Below are 16,110 nucleotides of genomic sequence, written 5' to 3' on the forward strand. Positions count from 1 at the left end.
TGAATCTTGCTGAATTCAGAGTTTTTCCACTCATATGGTTGAAGCCACTATCAATAAGGGTGAGTTTAGGCTAAGGAGATTTCATTTGCTATTCATAGAATCACAGAATATCCTGACTTGGAAGGGACTCCCAAGAATCAAAGAAGTCCAACTCCTATTCAAATTTAGGGTTTTGTCTGGTACAGAGGAGAAATGAAATGATGAGAATAAATGTCTGGCAAGAGGTCATACGTAGGAGAAATGAAATTGTGAGAATAAATGTCTGGCAAGAGGTCTATTTGTTTAGGATGTTCATGTTCACTGTGTCGGGTACAGAACATGAAGCTGTTTATTTTGAATTTACATTCCCAGAAAGTACCTGCTCATATTACTGGCATAATCCTAATTGTTCAAGTAGTTGTTCAGTAAAGCCTCTAAAGCCACTTTACTTGTTTCAAAATGCTCTCCTTTAATTTCAGCAGGGAGTTCCTCCACACATTTGWAAAACACCCAAGAGTTTTCACAGCTGCTGTTGGTGTTGCAGCCTCTGCTGGGTGAAGTTTGATTCATTAGCATGGCAGACCTCACAGTGGTCACTTAGAAATAACACAGAGTATGTGATAAGGACACTAAGAATCACTCCTGTTGGGCATTCATTGATTCAATGCAGTTAAAGTCATTAAACAGTAGATTTCAATGTTCTAGAAAGTGTAGGTAGCATGKGCTGAAATGGAGAAAAACTTTCATGTATCTTAAGTCTTTAATGTTTTAATTCCTTCTACTGAGTTCAATTTTTATCTCTGCTCCTTTGATTCATRAAGATGAGTGTCAGTGTAATGACAATTTCCTTTTTTCTTTCTACAGGTGGTTTACAAGCCCGACTACWGTAAATGCTTTTTATAGTGCATCTACCAACCAGATCAGTGAGTATCTGCCTTCTGACCCTCCTTATAAAGTGCCTGTTTTGGCACATAGGTATCAAGCTTCAGATAATAGCTGCACCTATTGTGTTGTTTGTGACTGAAAATTGAAAGTTCAGGCCTGGTAATTCAGCTGTGAGACTTAATTGAGAGGATTGTTCTGGAAAAAAACAGAGCTCCCCCAAATTGGAACTACTGTTGCTCAGAGAGTTGTCTCGTGTCAGATGAGTTGCAGTGACCGTGTGTGTGTGTGTGTACTCTGTTCATTGTAAATGATAGCTTAAATCACTTTTATTAAAGCCTAATGTTTCTATCTTCTGTTTCCTGTAGCAAAAACCTGTGGACACATATCTCCATAAATACACAGTGATAGCAGTTCTGTCCTCTAGTATTGACAGATATGTAGCAATAAATGTGACTAGAGAAGACTGTGATATAGACCAGAAAAMATAAGGTATATCCAGTGGAAGATATATCCAGTGGATTTGTTCAATACCTTCAAGGACAATGAGTGATATCTGTAGCTAAATTAAAATTCTTACCTGTATTATTTGATGAAATTGCTTTCTACATGCAGTACAATTTTAGTTACTGGTTGTTTTCAGATAGCATATATTCTGATGTGGAAAAAAAATAGGTAAAAGAGATGAGATTTTTAAAGATGTCTTATGAGTTTGGATGTTCATCCCTGTTTGCTTTAATGGGATTTTGAATAGAAATTTTCTAATGGGCTTTAATATTCTGTACCAGTCTTTCTGTGTACAACAGTGTTAACTTTAGCCTGGCACTTCTTTTTGCCTTGATAGCTTTCCATGTTAATTCAGCCTTCTTTTTCTATGTCATTGGGGTCTGGAAGGTGACTGCCACCATTTCTGTGGTCTTGGTCCCCAGAGACCTCAGAAACTGCTGAGTGATTCCTCCCTTTTTTCCTGAATCTCTTTTGGTGGCAGAAAGCCACAAAGTTATTGTATCACACTGAAGAAGGTACAGCAGAGGACTGGCAATCTGAGTCTGCCAGTGTTTGCTTCTATCAATCTCTGTGAACAATTTTGCCTTGAAATCACTCACTTAAATTCTTTCRTGTCTAAGTGATCTCATTTGTAAAGTGTGTATAATAATTAGGCAGTTCCTTTGATTAAAATTAGTGCTAGATTTAGATAGCCCTGCCTTAATTAGAGGGCTGCCATCCATGAGCAGTCACATTTTTGTGGATCATCTGAAGGAACAATTGGTTGAGGTGGTCACAGCTCTGAGGTATCTGTGAAGAATTCTGTGAAGAATTACAGCTGCTCTTCCTCCAGCCACCACTGCTGCTGGAGAGATTTTGTGAGAGGGGAGAGGAAACCTGCTCAGAGCAAAATGAGAGCCATTGCTGTTACACCTCCTTTAATTTTGRGCTCTCTCCAAGATCCAGCAGCGCTCAGCTCTCTGCCATGGCACAAAAGAGAAAACTAATGAGAGGCAGGARCCACTGAAAATTTCACACTCTGAAAGAGTCAGGACAAAGATAACTSAYCAGTTATGGGTGTGGAGGCWRTTGTRTTTTCTACCATAAYTGCTGAGCTTCTCGTTCTGCTGGCMAGTGACCTGGAAATTTGGACAGTGCTGCTCAGTCTCAGTCCTTTTAGGGATGTTTCAAAGAGGAAAAGGTTTCAGGTGACTTTCTGACCAAAACCCTCTCCTACCTGAGAGAGAGGTACAAAATGCCCTARAAATGATGTGCAGCAGGAGGGAAGATTCAGAGAAAGGCACAGAACTGTCTTCCACTGCTGGCAAATGTTTTTTTACTACCTGTGAGATGTGGGAGGAACATTCTCAGGCCTGAAGCTGCTGATAAACATTTGTCATGTCCCWACTGAGTTCCCATTAATGCTGGTGGGAAAGATCTTCTACCTGACTGCTTTGCAGCTGTGTTTCCAGCAGCAATCCATACAAAGTTATGAGGGATGGCACAAGAACTKTGGCATTTTTAAAGGCCTAGTTGAACAACAGAAAAAAGATCAACAAACCAGAGTAATTTGAGAATAAGAATTAAGCTTGAATTCTAGCAAGTTAAATGGAAAATTGTGATGCAAAAAGATTTTAGGACCAACTTTCTAGGAGCCTATAATCTAATAGTAAAACATTTTTGTCAAATGAGCTGAAAGAGGAGAGTCTCTAAGGCATAAAAATAATTATTTGCATTGGAACAGTTTGGGAAATTCTAATCCTGGGATTTTTCTTATGAGGGGTAAGTCCCAGAAAGTATTTAAAATTTATTGTCAATAGAAGGCACTTTAGAAAAGATTCATACAATGAACTTCTTATGACTTCTTATATTTGTCACTCCTATGTGACAAATWTAAGGACCAGATAATACTCTCACAGGTATTTCAAAGGAACTTAGASAAAAATTTCCAAACAACCTGCTTTGATGTATAGCCTATCACTTATGGTGGTCTCAGCACAGGAAGAATAAGTGTGGCAAGTGTCAAATCCTTTTTTTTTTTCAAAAAACAGTTCAGAGGGATCTGCATAAAAAGTAATTTTAGCCTCTAKATGAAGGAATCTGTTGTGAGCACAACATGATTGAATATAGAGAATGAATAGTATATGATATTATAGTGGAGAGTGAACATTAGAATGTGAGATTTTTTTTGCTTTTTCTTTTAGAAAAAAAACCATGCTTTGTTAATCTGCTAAAGGTTTTTTAAATTCAGAGAGCAAGTAAGCATGCTTGATATGCTATGTTTTTTTCCTTAGAACACTTTTGATGGTTCTTTCCCAATGCTAATAACTGGAAGTTATCATGGGACAAGGAAGAAGGCCCTTTCATAAATTAATGACTGATTAGAGCTAAGAAAAGGAAGTAGGAACCAGTTACTTGTTGGAAAAATAGTTGGACAGGTGTGTTGTGAGGATCTGTGATGCAGATAATCCAAAAAAAGGGGTGTCCTGTTCTGTACAAAAAATACCAGAGGCATATAAACCCAGTCTGGGAGGACAGTTCCCTCTGCTRCTGGCTGCTGGAAGGGAGGAAGATGTAGGAGCAGAAAAATTTCCTTACAGGTAATGCCTGACACTCTGCTTTCACATCTACTGCTGATCACTGCTGTAAACAGGTGAATGGACCAAATATTCTCTTCATCTGCTTGAGTGCCTCTGCTCTTCAGTGAGCAAATTGGGCTTTATTCAGGCCCATCTATTTTTGCTCTTTGTAAGTGAGTTTGCTAAGAAGAATTTGAGAAATAAGAATTTAAAAATTCATAATAGGATTGGATTATGGAAAGTAGTTTCTACATGAGCTAGAAAATCCTTGGTTGCAAAATTTGATTCTAAAAATTAGGACCATTAGTTTGGAGATGGAAATTTACTGTGTGCTGATATCAACAAAACCACATTGACTCCAAACTTGATTAGTCACTGAAAGCTTCTTGAAAAAGTTTAGAGAAAAAGCAACACCAGTGCCTTGACCCATGGATTTTGAAAAGGAGAGATCATCAGATCCCTGCTGAAGGAGGGGAATGTGAAGTGCTGATCACTTGTGAGCTTTAGGCAGCTGCTTTTGATTTCAGAGATCTCTGACATTGCTGATGGAAGGATCACAAATTCTTCTCTCTCTGTAATATTATCACTGACATTAGCAGTAGAAAATCCATGCAAGTCCATGTGATCTTCATACACAGGCAGCTGTCAGTGTTTTTAACTTGACTATTTGAATACTYGCTTACTTGGAAGAAAAGATCTTTTTTCACTAAAAGTGAAAATTAATAAAAATACAAACTTGATGAATAAAAGAATGGCTAGATCTGGGAGAATCCAGCAAATCTTGCATATGCAACAAATGTACCAAAATTTGCTGTATTTTAGTGGAAACACACCTGTATTTGCTGTTGCTTCGTTTCATTTTCATTACTAAACTATTGATAGCTTGAATGACCAACAATTCTGTTAATATCTCCAAAGGAGAAATAAGTAGCTGTATCAAGGTAAGATGTGCCACAAAGAGCAGAGTTAAAAAATGTGGTACAACTAATTTATCTTAATATTATACAAGTTTACTCCTGATGTTCTCTTTATGTGAGTTCTGTTTATTTATTTCCTCTTTTTCCATAATTCAAAGTGTCTTAGATGAACCWCTATGCCTTCTTATAAAGGTTGTTAATATTTTTTTAATCTTAGTTTGGATAATTTTCCAATTTTCTGTGCATTTGCTCGTCAATTTTCCCTTTAATTATAGGTACTTAACGAGGACAACAGGTATGTGTCATTGCCTTTAGAATCTCAAAATGTATCTAAGTACACTTCATATCATCTAAGCAGCATGAATACTATCTTTTTAATTATCATAATTGGAGCACCAAAACCACATTCCTAAAGGATTAGTTTATTTTAATGCACTCTAGAGCAGTCGACAAATATGTGCTGAAAATAGACACGAGTGATGATCAAAGTATGCTAGCATACTTCTGTTCAAGMAAAGGTTTTATTTCATAATACAGCACTAAAATATTGGCCCTTGAATATGTTAAGGATAAAAGAGGACTGTTCATCAGACATTTGGTGTGTTTAGTTTTGGKKTTTTTTTTCCAAAATGGAAATATGTATGTCTCTAGAATATATAAAAATAGTTACATTTATGAGCTGTGAACAGYAATGAAAGGGAGATTTACAGTGAACTGAGGCAAATACAAGCAATGCACTCATGAGGTGTAAGCCTGAATAGATGTACTGGATAATTAGTGTTGATATTATCTCTGTGAGTTTATATCCATGCTTTTTCTAAGTCATTTGTGTTGTTACTGCAGTTCTCTAGTGAAAGTCAAGAGGCCTCTTTGGAGAGTGCCTCAATACATGTTACAGGAAGGAGATATAATCTACAACAGAATTTTAAAAGTGCATTCAAATTAGCATCCATAGAGAAAACCAAGATGAGAGCTCATATTATCCAGTAAGTATCATCTTTCCAGGAAGCATCATGCAGATATTGGTGCTGTGAGTTGCAAGGGAGAACTCTTATCTTGCCAGGAACCAGGAAAATGCTGGCAAACAGCTCCTGGTGCCATGGCCAGGGCAGGACAAGGGCAATGTGTGCAGGGGCATTTTCTCTTCCCTTAAGAACTGGACTAATTGGAAGGTTATTGATGAAGTAGTTTCAAGTGTGCCATTAGTTTCCAGGAGGTTAATGAACATAACGGATTTGGACTAAGCATTTTCAGAGCCCTGTTGTTAAGTAAGCTTTAAGTGTCTTAASTGAGCCCTCATTTTCAATTTTTCCTATTTATCAATGACCAGTATTCTCTTTATTCAATTATCTTATTCAAGTGAGATGATGAATGATCCTTACTTCCATTTTTTATTTTTTCTTYCTAAAATACTTATCTATGAATATACAAAATAGAAGAACTTTTCATTTGTTCTTCTACCCCCACCCCACCATTCCCTCACTCTGGGGAATCCACTGAGGCTTTTCCCTTGTAAAATAAAGATTAAAGTTTCTTGTAAAACAGATGTTCTCACATTTCCTACTCCCTTAGCACACAGTATTCCTTGGCACCTCACAAACCACCTTGTGTTTTTCCTCATGTTGCCCCACTGAGGCTGGGAAATACCAGGTTTTCTCATTTTYATGAGTAGCAAAGAGCCTCTTGTCAGGTGAAGCAGAAACTGAGCCAAGAATTTAATTGGAGGCTGTGGAGTCCTCTGCTTTAAGACCATCACTTCCCTGTATCTCTTTAATAATTTTTTTCACTGAGCTCTTAATAAAATYAAGCTTTATATTCATGGAACAGTTACTGTGCCTTACACTTTTGATGTTTTCTATCCTTTCACGATTTTTGCTTTCTATCTTCTTTGTCCACAGAATAAAACTTGAAATAAGGTGTACAATTCAGTCCATGTAATGACAGGGAGTTTGGTCTCTGTCATCTATGTTTGGATGCTCAAAGCTGTCTGGGGTGCTCTGTAGTGTCTGATATGTTTTCCTGTTTTCTCATGTGTTTTATCTGGTTGTCTGATATGTTTTTCCTGTTTTCTCGTGTTTTATCTGAGATAAAACATGCAGGAGTCCCTTGCCATTGAGACTGATAATAGACCCCAAAGAGGACATGCAAACCATTACCAGGATGAGATTCAGTTGTCCAAACAGAAGTCTGTGGAACTATTTTAAACAAATGTATCCTGCCCTTTGGGCTGTTTTTAGACAAAAATCCAATACCCCAGCTGTATTWATKTTTAATTCCTTATGTGAATTCAATATTCTTTGATTACTGACTAGCAGTTAGTCTTCTGCTTATCTATTATCCCTTTAAAACTCCACATCTGAATTCATTGTTGAATTCATTCAAACTTGAAAAAACAAGCTCCAGCTTTTGAACACTTGTGAGAATTGCCAGTACAGCAATTGGCAGAGTACCCAGGATATCACACAGTTTAGCACAGCTGTCTCCCATATCTGTTACTTACATATGGGATTCACCATCCTGTCAGATTCTGCATTAAACAAACCAACATCATTATTGGAAGCTGTAAATGCACTAATTTGGAATAAGGCTTTGCCTTGCTCAGTTAAAAACATCATGCAGTATAAATTATTAATGTAATTGAACCATAAAATTTGAATTCATATTTCGAGTCGAACTCCAAATTTTCTCATGACTTGGTGAGTCTTCTCATGTGTTTTTGGTTTACTTTATCCATTATTTCTCTGCATTATTTCRGGGAATTATCAGATCAAATGTGGTTACTTGTGTCTTCTTGGTAAACTAGCAATATTACACTGAATGTAAGGATATTCACCTGCAAAGGTATATAATAATAACATAAAGATATTAGCTGGTGAATGGATTTATTAATGACAATAAAGCCCTTCTAAAATTAGAGGGGGAAAAATCCTTYGAATTTTAAATACATTCTAACAAGCTTTACAGCACCTTGCTGCAAAGAGATGCTGAAAATGATATCATGGATAAAATGGAAATAGAAACATTCAATTTCATTAAAAGTAGTCCTGTGTGGGAGAGTTCTGTCAGGGTTTCAGGATCAGCATAAATTCAGAGTGAAATGTCTGAAGTAAGACATAGTTCAGTGCTTGAAGTGCCCCTGCATTCCAGAGCAATAAGATGACTAAGAGGAAAGTTGAACAGTTGCTGTCCAAGTGTCCAGACAGAGGGGTTTGGAAAGCTAAAACCCTCTGGAGATTAATCTGGTAGGGATGTGAGGAAACATTTCTGCAAGTGTAGCTGCAGCAGCAGAAATTTGAGGGAAAATGTAGTGCTGTATGAGGGCAGRGAACATGGTAACTCAGGGGATTTTTACCCTCTGTGGAGGARGAGCAGGTTGGGAAATGTTTGAACAGACTGACAAATACAAGAGCCCATGGCTCTGACAGGGTGCAAGCTCACAGCATCATTGTGAGGCCACTCTTGGTAACCTTTGAAAGGCTACARTGACTGGAGGAGGTTCCTGAGGGCTGCAGGACAGCAAATGTCACTGCTATCTTCAAGAAGGAAGATGTAGGGAATTACAAGTTGTGTACATGATAAAGTAAATCCTGGAAACAGCTTCCCTGACCAGCTTTCTACAATGAGATTACCAKCTCAGTGGATGTAGAGAGAGTTGTGAATGTGATTTATTCTTTAGCAAGAATTTCAGCACTTTCTTCCCTAACATGCTCAAATATAAATTGCTGAAGATTGGATAGTGAGGTGCACTGCTAACCTCGTGTGCTGCTGGGTTTAAAGGGCTGTGATCAGTGGCACAAAGCCCACCCTGAGGATGATCTAGCCTGGCTGTGCCCCCAGTAGGACACATGGATGTTCTGTGACAGCCTGAATTCAGAGCAGGGCTCCTGTGGCACCAGTGCCCATCTCAGAATGATGCTGCAGCCCAGTGGCATCGCCCCAAATTTAGGTAGATKGTGAGAAGGTGAAAGCAGATTGCGCAAATCCAGGTATTGATGATGGCAGGTGGATTTGTGAGGGGTCTGTAATAAGATAACAGAGTTTTATTCCTGTTGTTCTGTTGGTCAGTCATGGCCTAGAGTGTAGCCTGAATTAGCAATATGTGTACAAAGAGAGAGACTGTCAGCCTGTGTTGCTCTTCTGGAGCTGTGTGGTGGAAAAAAAGCTTTAAAAGATGTATAACCCAGGCTAAATTTGTGGTCAAGTGTTAGCTCAAAATACATTCCCAGTGCCTGTGTCTATTCCTTAAGATGTGAAATTCCCCAAAGTCTGTCTTTCTTACTCCTTCAGATGTGTCCTTTGCCTGCTTGAACTCCAGCGGCATAAAAATAATCCCATTAGTATTTATTGCTTCTGYAGTTTACCATGAGCTCTGTGGATTTTGTCATTAATTCTTCTAGGTGCAACATGCCAAGCAAAAAAAGAAACAGACTTCCCAACGGAATTACTTAAATGGAGGGATTCAAATCAGCACAAAATAAGAAACTGGTGATCAATCTCATGTTACAATTTCAAGGACATTCTAGGTTTAAGACATTGTTATCCWTGCTCCCCCCAAGGATGATGTAGTTGTTGCTTGCCTGAAGGAGACATTGTGTAAAAAGTGTTGCCAACTGTGCATCTGTTCCTTCTTTTGCTGCAATAATGGACAAGCACCCTCAGTTCCTCTGCAGAGCAGGACCCATTTGCTTTACTAGCTGCCCAAGAGTCACTTTTAAAACTAGATTTTTTTTCTTAGCAACCCACTAACAAACAAACAAAACCAGCACCCAACCAACCAAACTAAAAAAAAAAAACAAAAAAAACAAACCAAAAATCAAAACTGKAGATAATGTATTCCAGTATTCCAGTTTCCTGAGGTTTTCTGAAATATGTATTAAGTTCTACTGGCCTCTGACTCTGCTTTGGCCTGAAAATACTTCCTGAGCTTCCTTTAGTGCCACYAAACTACAGAGGTGTTTTCATGCAWGTCCAGAAGCAGAATCCACTCCTTCAACCAGCACTTTGCTCAGTAATAGCTCATCTAAAATGGATCCTGACTCTGAGTAAAATAATTATCAACCTGTTGTACAGATTCAGGAACTACTCACCATTCACTCACATGGCTTGTTCAGTGAAAACTACCTCATGGCTTAACTCACAGCTGATTGTGTTTCAGCAATGTTCTATGAAGACACATTTAGTGTAGCTGGATAAGCCTGAGTGAAGATTTGCACCTAATTTGCTGTAAATAAYGTATATTACCTCTACTGCAGACAAGTGCAAATTCACAACACAGGTCTCTACCTGGACAAAATAATTGCAGCTCCTTAAAAGATCCTGATAGGCTCTTGSTGCAGTGACAGGCACAAGGATTGTGTGATCATTAAATCTGATTTGTGGGGTGACCATGCTACCTTGGTCCACACCACCTTCACTATGGGCTCATTTATTCATTTTGGCCACAGTTCCTCTCATGTGTTGTTGTGGGGATGGGATCATTTAGAGTTAGCAGAACCTAATCATTCCAAAACCTTTTCTGAGGTTCACTGTTTGGAGGGAACYAGTTCAGACTAGATTTTCAGCTCTGAACACAGCTCTTAACAAACAAATTTCATCAGGTTGTATTGTATAAGTGTATCATTGCTGTTTAATATGTTTAAAAACATGCATAATAAAAAATCTTCTCGGTGCCCTGGGAGGAAAGGAGAATTAGATGAGGAAAACTTTGTCCTTGACATTGGTGAAATTATGGTTTGTAATGCTAGAAAAAAAATTATACTGTGCTTGAAACAATAAAGCAACATCTGGAGAAGTAAGAAAAAACCCCAAATAACACTTGGGAAATAAGTTTGAAGCCCATACTTTTTGTAAGCTAATTGCAAATGGGGAATGATGGCAGCCATGGAGGAGCAACAGAAAAAAAAAACAGCTGGGCAGGCCAGGAGGATGTGCTACATCATTTGGTGTGAATTACTCTCAGCATACTGGGTTTAGTTTGGGTTTTTGGGCTTTGTTTTTTTTTCTTCTTCTTTTCATTTGAAAGTGAGTTTTTAAAAGACTTTGTGAAGAGAAGACAAAGATCTCGCCTGACAACTTATCTCAGATATAAAGAAATCCATGACCAATCTATCAGCAAAAAAATGAATAGGGTTAGAATTGAATRAATATGGTTTTTGTGTTGATCTGGGTGTTCAGGTGATTTCTTCACCCTGTATGTTTTATTTAGCAGTGCTTTGTGCTGTTAAACTTTTACCGTGTGCAGCTCCTACTGTCTTCAATATCCTGGCACTGAAATATCACTCTGGAATTAAAAATAGATGTGTGACTTTGAATCTGAGGAAGAATTTTGGTTCCTATGTGAAACATCAGTGGATCATCACTCACCAGAGTGTCTCCATTGATGGATTTTTGGCAACTAGTTAGTTCACCAGAAGCAGCCAGGGGATAGCTGTAGCTAGACTGACCCTACAGCCTTAATAATCTACAATTTTCCTTAAAAGAAGTGCCTAAGTATGTTCATTTACCTTTCTTTTTCATAGATTAAATAGAATTAACTTAAATTTTATCCCTTTCTTGTTTCTTGCTGCACTGAAGCCTCACTAAACTAATGTTGTTTTAATTCTTCTTGCATTTGTTGTATGTATTCTCTTTTGATCTGTGGGTGATCCAGTATCCTTCAGGGGAAATGTGAGGTGTTTTTTTTCACACTCACTCACTCACTCAGATGTGTGTGACAGGATCTCTGCTGCCTCTCCAAGATCCTCTCTACTTCATTCTGAAACCACCACCTGAGGGAAAGCTCCCCCTCACAAAACCTTCTGAAACCAAACAAATGAGGTCATAAAATTGAAACCCTTGGGCATTTTGATGGCCATTCAGCTGCATTGAATTAACCTCACTATTTTTAAAAAATTTTCTTTTTCTTTTTTTTTTTGCTATTTCAGGATTCCCAGCAGGAGAACTTCAAAAGCCTTTCTTTTGGGGAACAAAGTATCCCAGGTAAGTAGTGGACCAGGGARCCTCATCCACCTGGAAATGAGGAATAACAGGGACAGGTATTGCAAATGCATTTGGACAAAACAGAGGGCGGGGAGAAGAAAGCTGTGGTGCTGAAGGCAAACAAAAAATAGTGCACAGGAAAATTGTGTTATCCTTCTGTAGGGCAAACTTGGCCTTTGGGTTGTGTGTTCTCTCCTGCTGTATCCTGCTTTTGCTGCTGAAGGAGCTGACTTTGAGAAGTGCTGCTSTGTGTGATACTTTTTCTTACCCTTGGGAGCCGTATGTGTTGCTGTTKTCTTAAACTGATGACTGATTTCTCACAGGAATTGCTAATTAAGTGCACCAAGTGGAAGTGTTTCAATGCTACAGCACGCAGATGCAGCAGTGTGCACATGGCAGGTATTAAAAGGAATTGTAAATCAGGTAGCTAACACTTCCTGAACAGAAGTGAATACCCTGAGAAGCCAATTATTATCAGTTTATTGTTCRCTTTCTGCTAATATCTAAGATTAGCAGTGGACCCTTGTCTGTGCCTGTCGAGGTGCATGAGAATATCTTCATRTGCATAAGTGATTGCCTGAGCAGGCCCATGTGCCAGTGTGGCTGAGGAAGGGTAATTATAGGTCACATACTTTTAATTTTGAAAAATCACTTCTTCTGTGCAGTTCAATAGCTTTCTATTTTAGGGTAGGATAAGACCATGAAAAGTTTCTGATGGCAGTTTCTGAAAGTTATGTTGCAGTTATATAAAACCAGTTACTGGCAAAACATATCCTTAATAAATCTTTGTTAAAAAAAAAAAAAAAAATCAAACTTTTTGAACATTTTGTGTTTGCCATCATCCAATCTGGATTGTGTCCTTGTAAACAGGAAATTTCGCAATRTACATAGAAAGACACGTTCAATTTAGGAACAAATTAATTTGCATTCAAAGAGAATTCTTATGGGCCAGGTGACTTTGTGAGCAGTAATTGAGGATAGAAGAAAGTCCTTTCTTCTTAAGGTGAACTTATTTTGAGTTACAGTTATTGCAGACCTGTGTTCACCTTTGCTTTCTGAAGAGATTTCTCTGTATTCTGACCTTCTCTGTATTCTGCCACAGTGATAAAATTGTGGTTCTTTCAAAGTATTATACTTTGCTCATTTCTCTTCTTTAAAGGTTACCTTAGCTTAAATTGGTTTTGCTTGAGTACGTATCAAAATGAAATTTAGTAAACAAATGTAGCTGGTTTATATCAGACAACAGATTGCTTTTGTCCTTGAAATATTCTGGATGTTTTCTGTCYGCTTGGAAGAAACAATACATGGCATTGGAACAGATAAACCATCAAAAAGTGACCAGTGCTTGCTGAAAAATGGATTTTGCAAATATTTAATGTTTATTAATGTGGCATTTTAGTGTCAAATTCCAGCATAACAACCAAAAACCAGTTACATCTGATCACCTACCCCCATGATATCCACTGGATAAAACCCTGAGTCTTTCCCTCTTTTATCCCTATTTCACCCCAAAACATGTTTATTGGGATATAATAAGGCAGATATAATTAATTGCTAATCAGGAATATAAAATACCAGTTACATCTATTTGCACAAAGGGAAGCTCACTTGTCACTTTTACATTTCAGTACATGAAATAAAATAATATTCAAATGTCAGCAATCACAGTTCTGAGCCTTCAGTGTCAGATATAATGAAATAGTGGCTTCAAACTACTTGATCTTATAGAGTCCCTACAATTCTTTGAGCTTTCCCAGACCCCACAAAGTTCCCCTTTAATATGGAACCAGCTGGGCTGCCCCTAGTCCCTTCCATCTCTGTCCAACTGTGCCCAGAAGTGAAAAGCATGAACAGATCTGGGAAAATTTCTGGTAAAAAATGTTGGTTAGTTGGACAAAATGCAGAGGGGGGTTCATAGATTCAAAGGCCAAAATTCACCACAAACTTCACCCCATCTTTTGGAGCTAAGGAAAGYTGTAGGAGTGCCAGAACACCAGCCTGTTCTTTGTCCCTGCCACTCATGGTGACAGAGAAMCTTAGAAAAAAAATAAGGTGTATTTAATAATAGGGCTTGGTTTTTTTCTTGATCTCTTTATGTGTTTTGTGCCATTATTTTTATGCTTCTCCAGCTGCAAAAGATCCTGTATGACCCCTTTACTTYAGATGTGGAAAACAAGTCTTACATAGTGTATTTATTATGGGTAATTATCACTGTGTGCCACACAAGATTACAAATTTGTCACAGAAAAGGATGATATTTCCATTGCTGAAATGTATAATTTTAACTTGCAATTTTTTTTGAAAAGGTTTGTAACAGATTTGTAGATTTGGCTAAAGTAGAGAAGCACTTGCAAAGTGCCTTTCAGGAAACAAAAAAAACAAAGTGAAGCATTTTCATGGAAGCAGAGGGAATTAAATGATATAATACTTTTTGGGCATGACTGAGATGAGCAATTAGTGCACTATGGATCATTAGGTCCAATAATAACATGTTTTTCAAAAACCTCTGCTTTTCTTCTATGTCAGTATGTTGTGTTAGAAATACTATAAGCTACTTTAGAGTGCCTCAACAGCTGCAATAATTAAAATCACAAAAAACTAACTTAACAAATCAAAGATGCTTTGACTAGATCACCTACCCCCACAATATCCACTGCATAAAGCCATGAGCTTTTCCCTCTTTTATCTCTATTTCCCCAAAAAGCATGGTTTTTTGAGGAATATAATAAGCAAGATATAATTAATTTCCAACCAGGAATACAAAATATTTCTTTTTACTCTGTTTTCTGGGGTGTAATACGATCTGACTGTGTTTCATGTCCTGTTCCAGGGCTGGTGCAAGGGAATTTCTTTTTAAAACTGAATGGAGATCTGCTAATGCTTTACAAAATGTAGTCTTTGTTTCAGAGTAGTTACATCTATGACTCTGTTCCCAGTCAGAATTTGCACAATTTAGTCAGCTGAAGGAGATATTTGGAGCTCATATGATGCTGGTGAGAGATTTGATTGGAAGAGCGAACCATCCCAATGCTTTCAAAGTTTTAGATTAAATGCTTCTTTAAAACAAAGATTTGACATTAAGCATTTCAACATCTTTAAGTCAAAATAGTGTCGGTGTGATTTCTAGATCCTGCCTCCTCACCCCCTTTAAAATCAATAATGGGTTTTTTCTCCTCAAATATTCACAACAGTGAACACTTCCTGAGGAAAGTTCTTTGTGTTWCAGGTCATTAAGTTATGGTGCCATAGGAGTGATTGTTGGCCATGAGTTTACTCATGGATTTGAYAGCAATGGTGAGTATTTGAYTGCATATTGATAATTTTATATTTATRGAGTTGACAGATTAGAAAGCTGACTTGGACATGCTTTAGCATTTTGATTGTTTTTGCTTTTTAAATGGTGCTTAGTTGTGTGAAAAATTGTATCTATTAGATTTACTTMCATGAAATATTGCTTTTCTGAATTGGATTTTACTTGGTAAGAAATGCCACAAGTTTGATTCCTTCTAAGATGTTTGTCTTAAATGAAAGCTAAATCAGTAACAGATTCTGAGAGTCCTGATGGGGGAGGAGTGGGAAGAACAAAGGGATAATTTCTGATTGATAAAAATTACTTCCAAGAAAACTTTTTATTTTGTGTTTGACATTTTTCTAAATTTATTACTAAARTTTTAAAATATGATACTGGAACAAGAGTGGTTCAAAAAAAGGTGTTGTAAACTGTTAAAATTAGATTCAAAAAAAGAGAGAGGGGGAAAAAGAAGAATGGTCAGAGAATATCAATCCAATTATCCTGACAAACTGGGTGGAGTGGGGCATTACCACTGTCCAGGCTTGGCTGTCTCAGTAAAGTGCTTTTAAAAATAGGGCTCCTGCTCAGGTTTTTTTTCCAAAATAAAAAATGGAAACTTCAGAAGTTTGCATGAAATGGATTGTTTTCCTGATCAAGTGTAGAATTAATAATAAATTAGTTATCAYCACATTTTCAGAATCAAAGACATGTTGAGGATGAAAAATACAATTAAGCTTGCAAGAAAGCTAAATGCTTGTTACACTATGTAATTAAAAAATGTACTATAGAAYTCATTAGTCATTACTATCTTTTTCTGCAAATGGAAATTATGGCAATAAATAGAATGCCARCTTTTCACTGCTGATTTGAGCAGGGGTCAAGATTTTGCTCACTGATCCCCTCCATTTTATACACACACTTACATGAGAACAATCACCTCTGATTTCTGTGTAGGTGATAGATTCCTAAACTGGAAAAGTTTTCTCCTGCAAAAAAA

At 37.5% G+C, this 16,110-nt stretch overlaps 1 protein-coding gene across 1 annotated transcript in view; it reads left to right on the plus strand.

Annotated features, from left to right (window-relative positions):
• The window catches only part of PHEX (phosphate regulating endopeptidase X-linked), a 95,595-nt gene that overhangs the window by 71,158 nt on the left and 8,327 nt on the right, over positions 1-16,110 (plus strand). The window contains exons 15-17 of the mRNA XM_057383268.1: positions 844-902; positions 11,767-11,821; positions 15,048-15,115. Of these exons, the coding sequence (XP_057239251.1) occupies positions 844-902; positions 11,767-11,821; positions 15,048-15,115 (182 nt within the window). The remainder of the gene's footprint in view (positions 1-843; positions 903-11,766; positions 11,822-15,047; positions 15,116-16,110) is intronic.

The sequence above is a fragment of the Malurus melanocephalus genome, unplaced genomic scaffold (genome assembly GCF_030028575.1).
Source record: "Malurus melanocephalus ecotype Western Australia unplaced genomic scaffold, MMel_1.1 scaffold_618, whole genome shotgun sequence".
Taxonomy (NCBI): Eukaryota; Metazoa; Chordata; class Aves; order Passeriformes; family Maluridae; genus Malurus; species Malurus melanocephalus.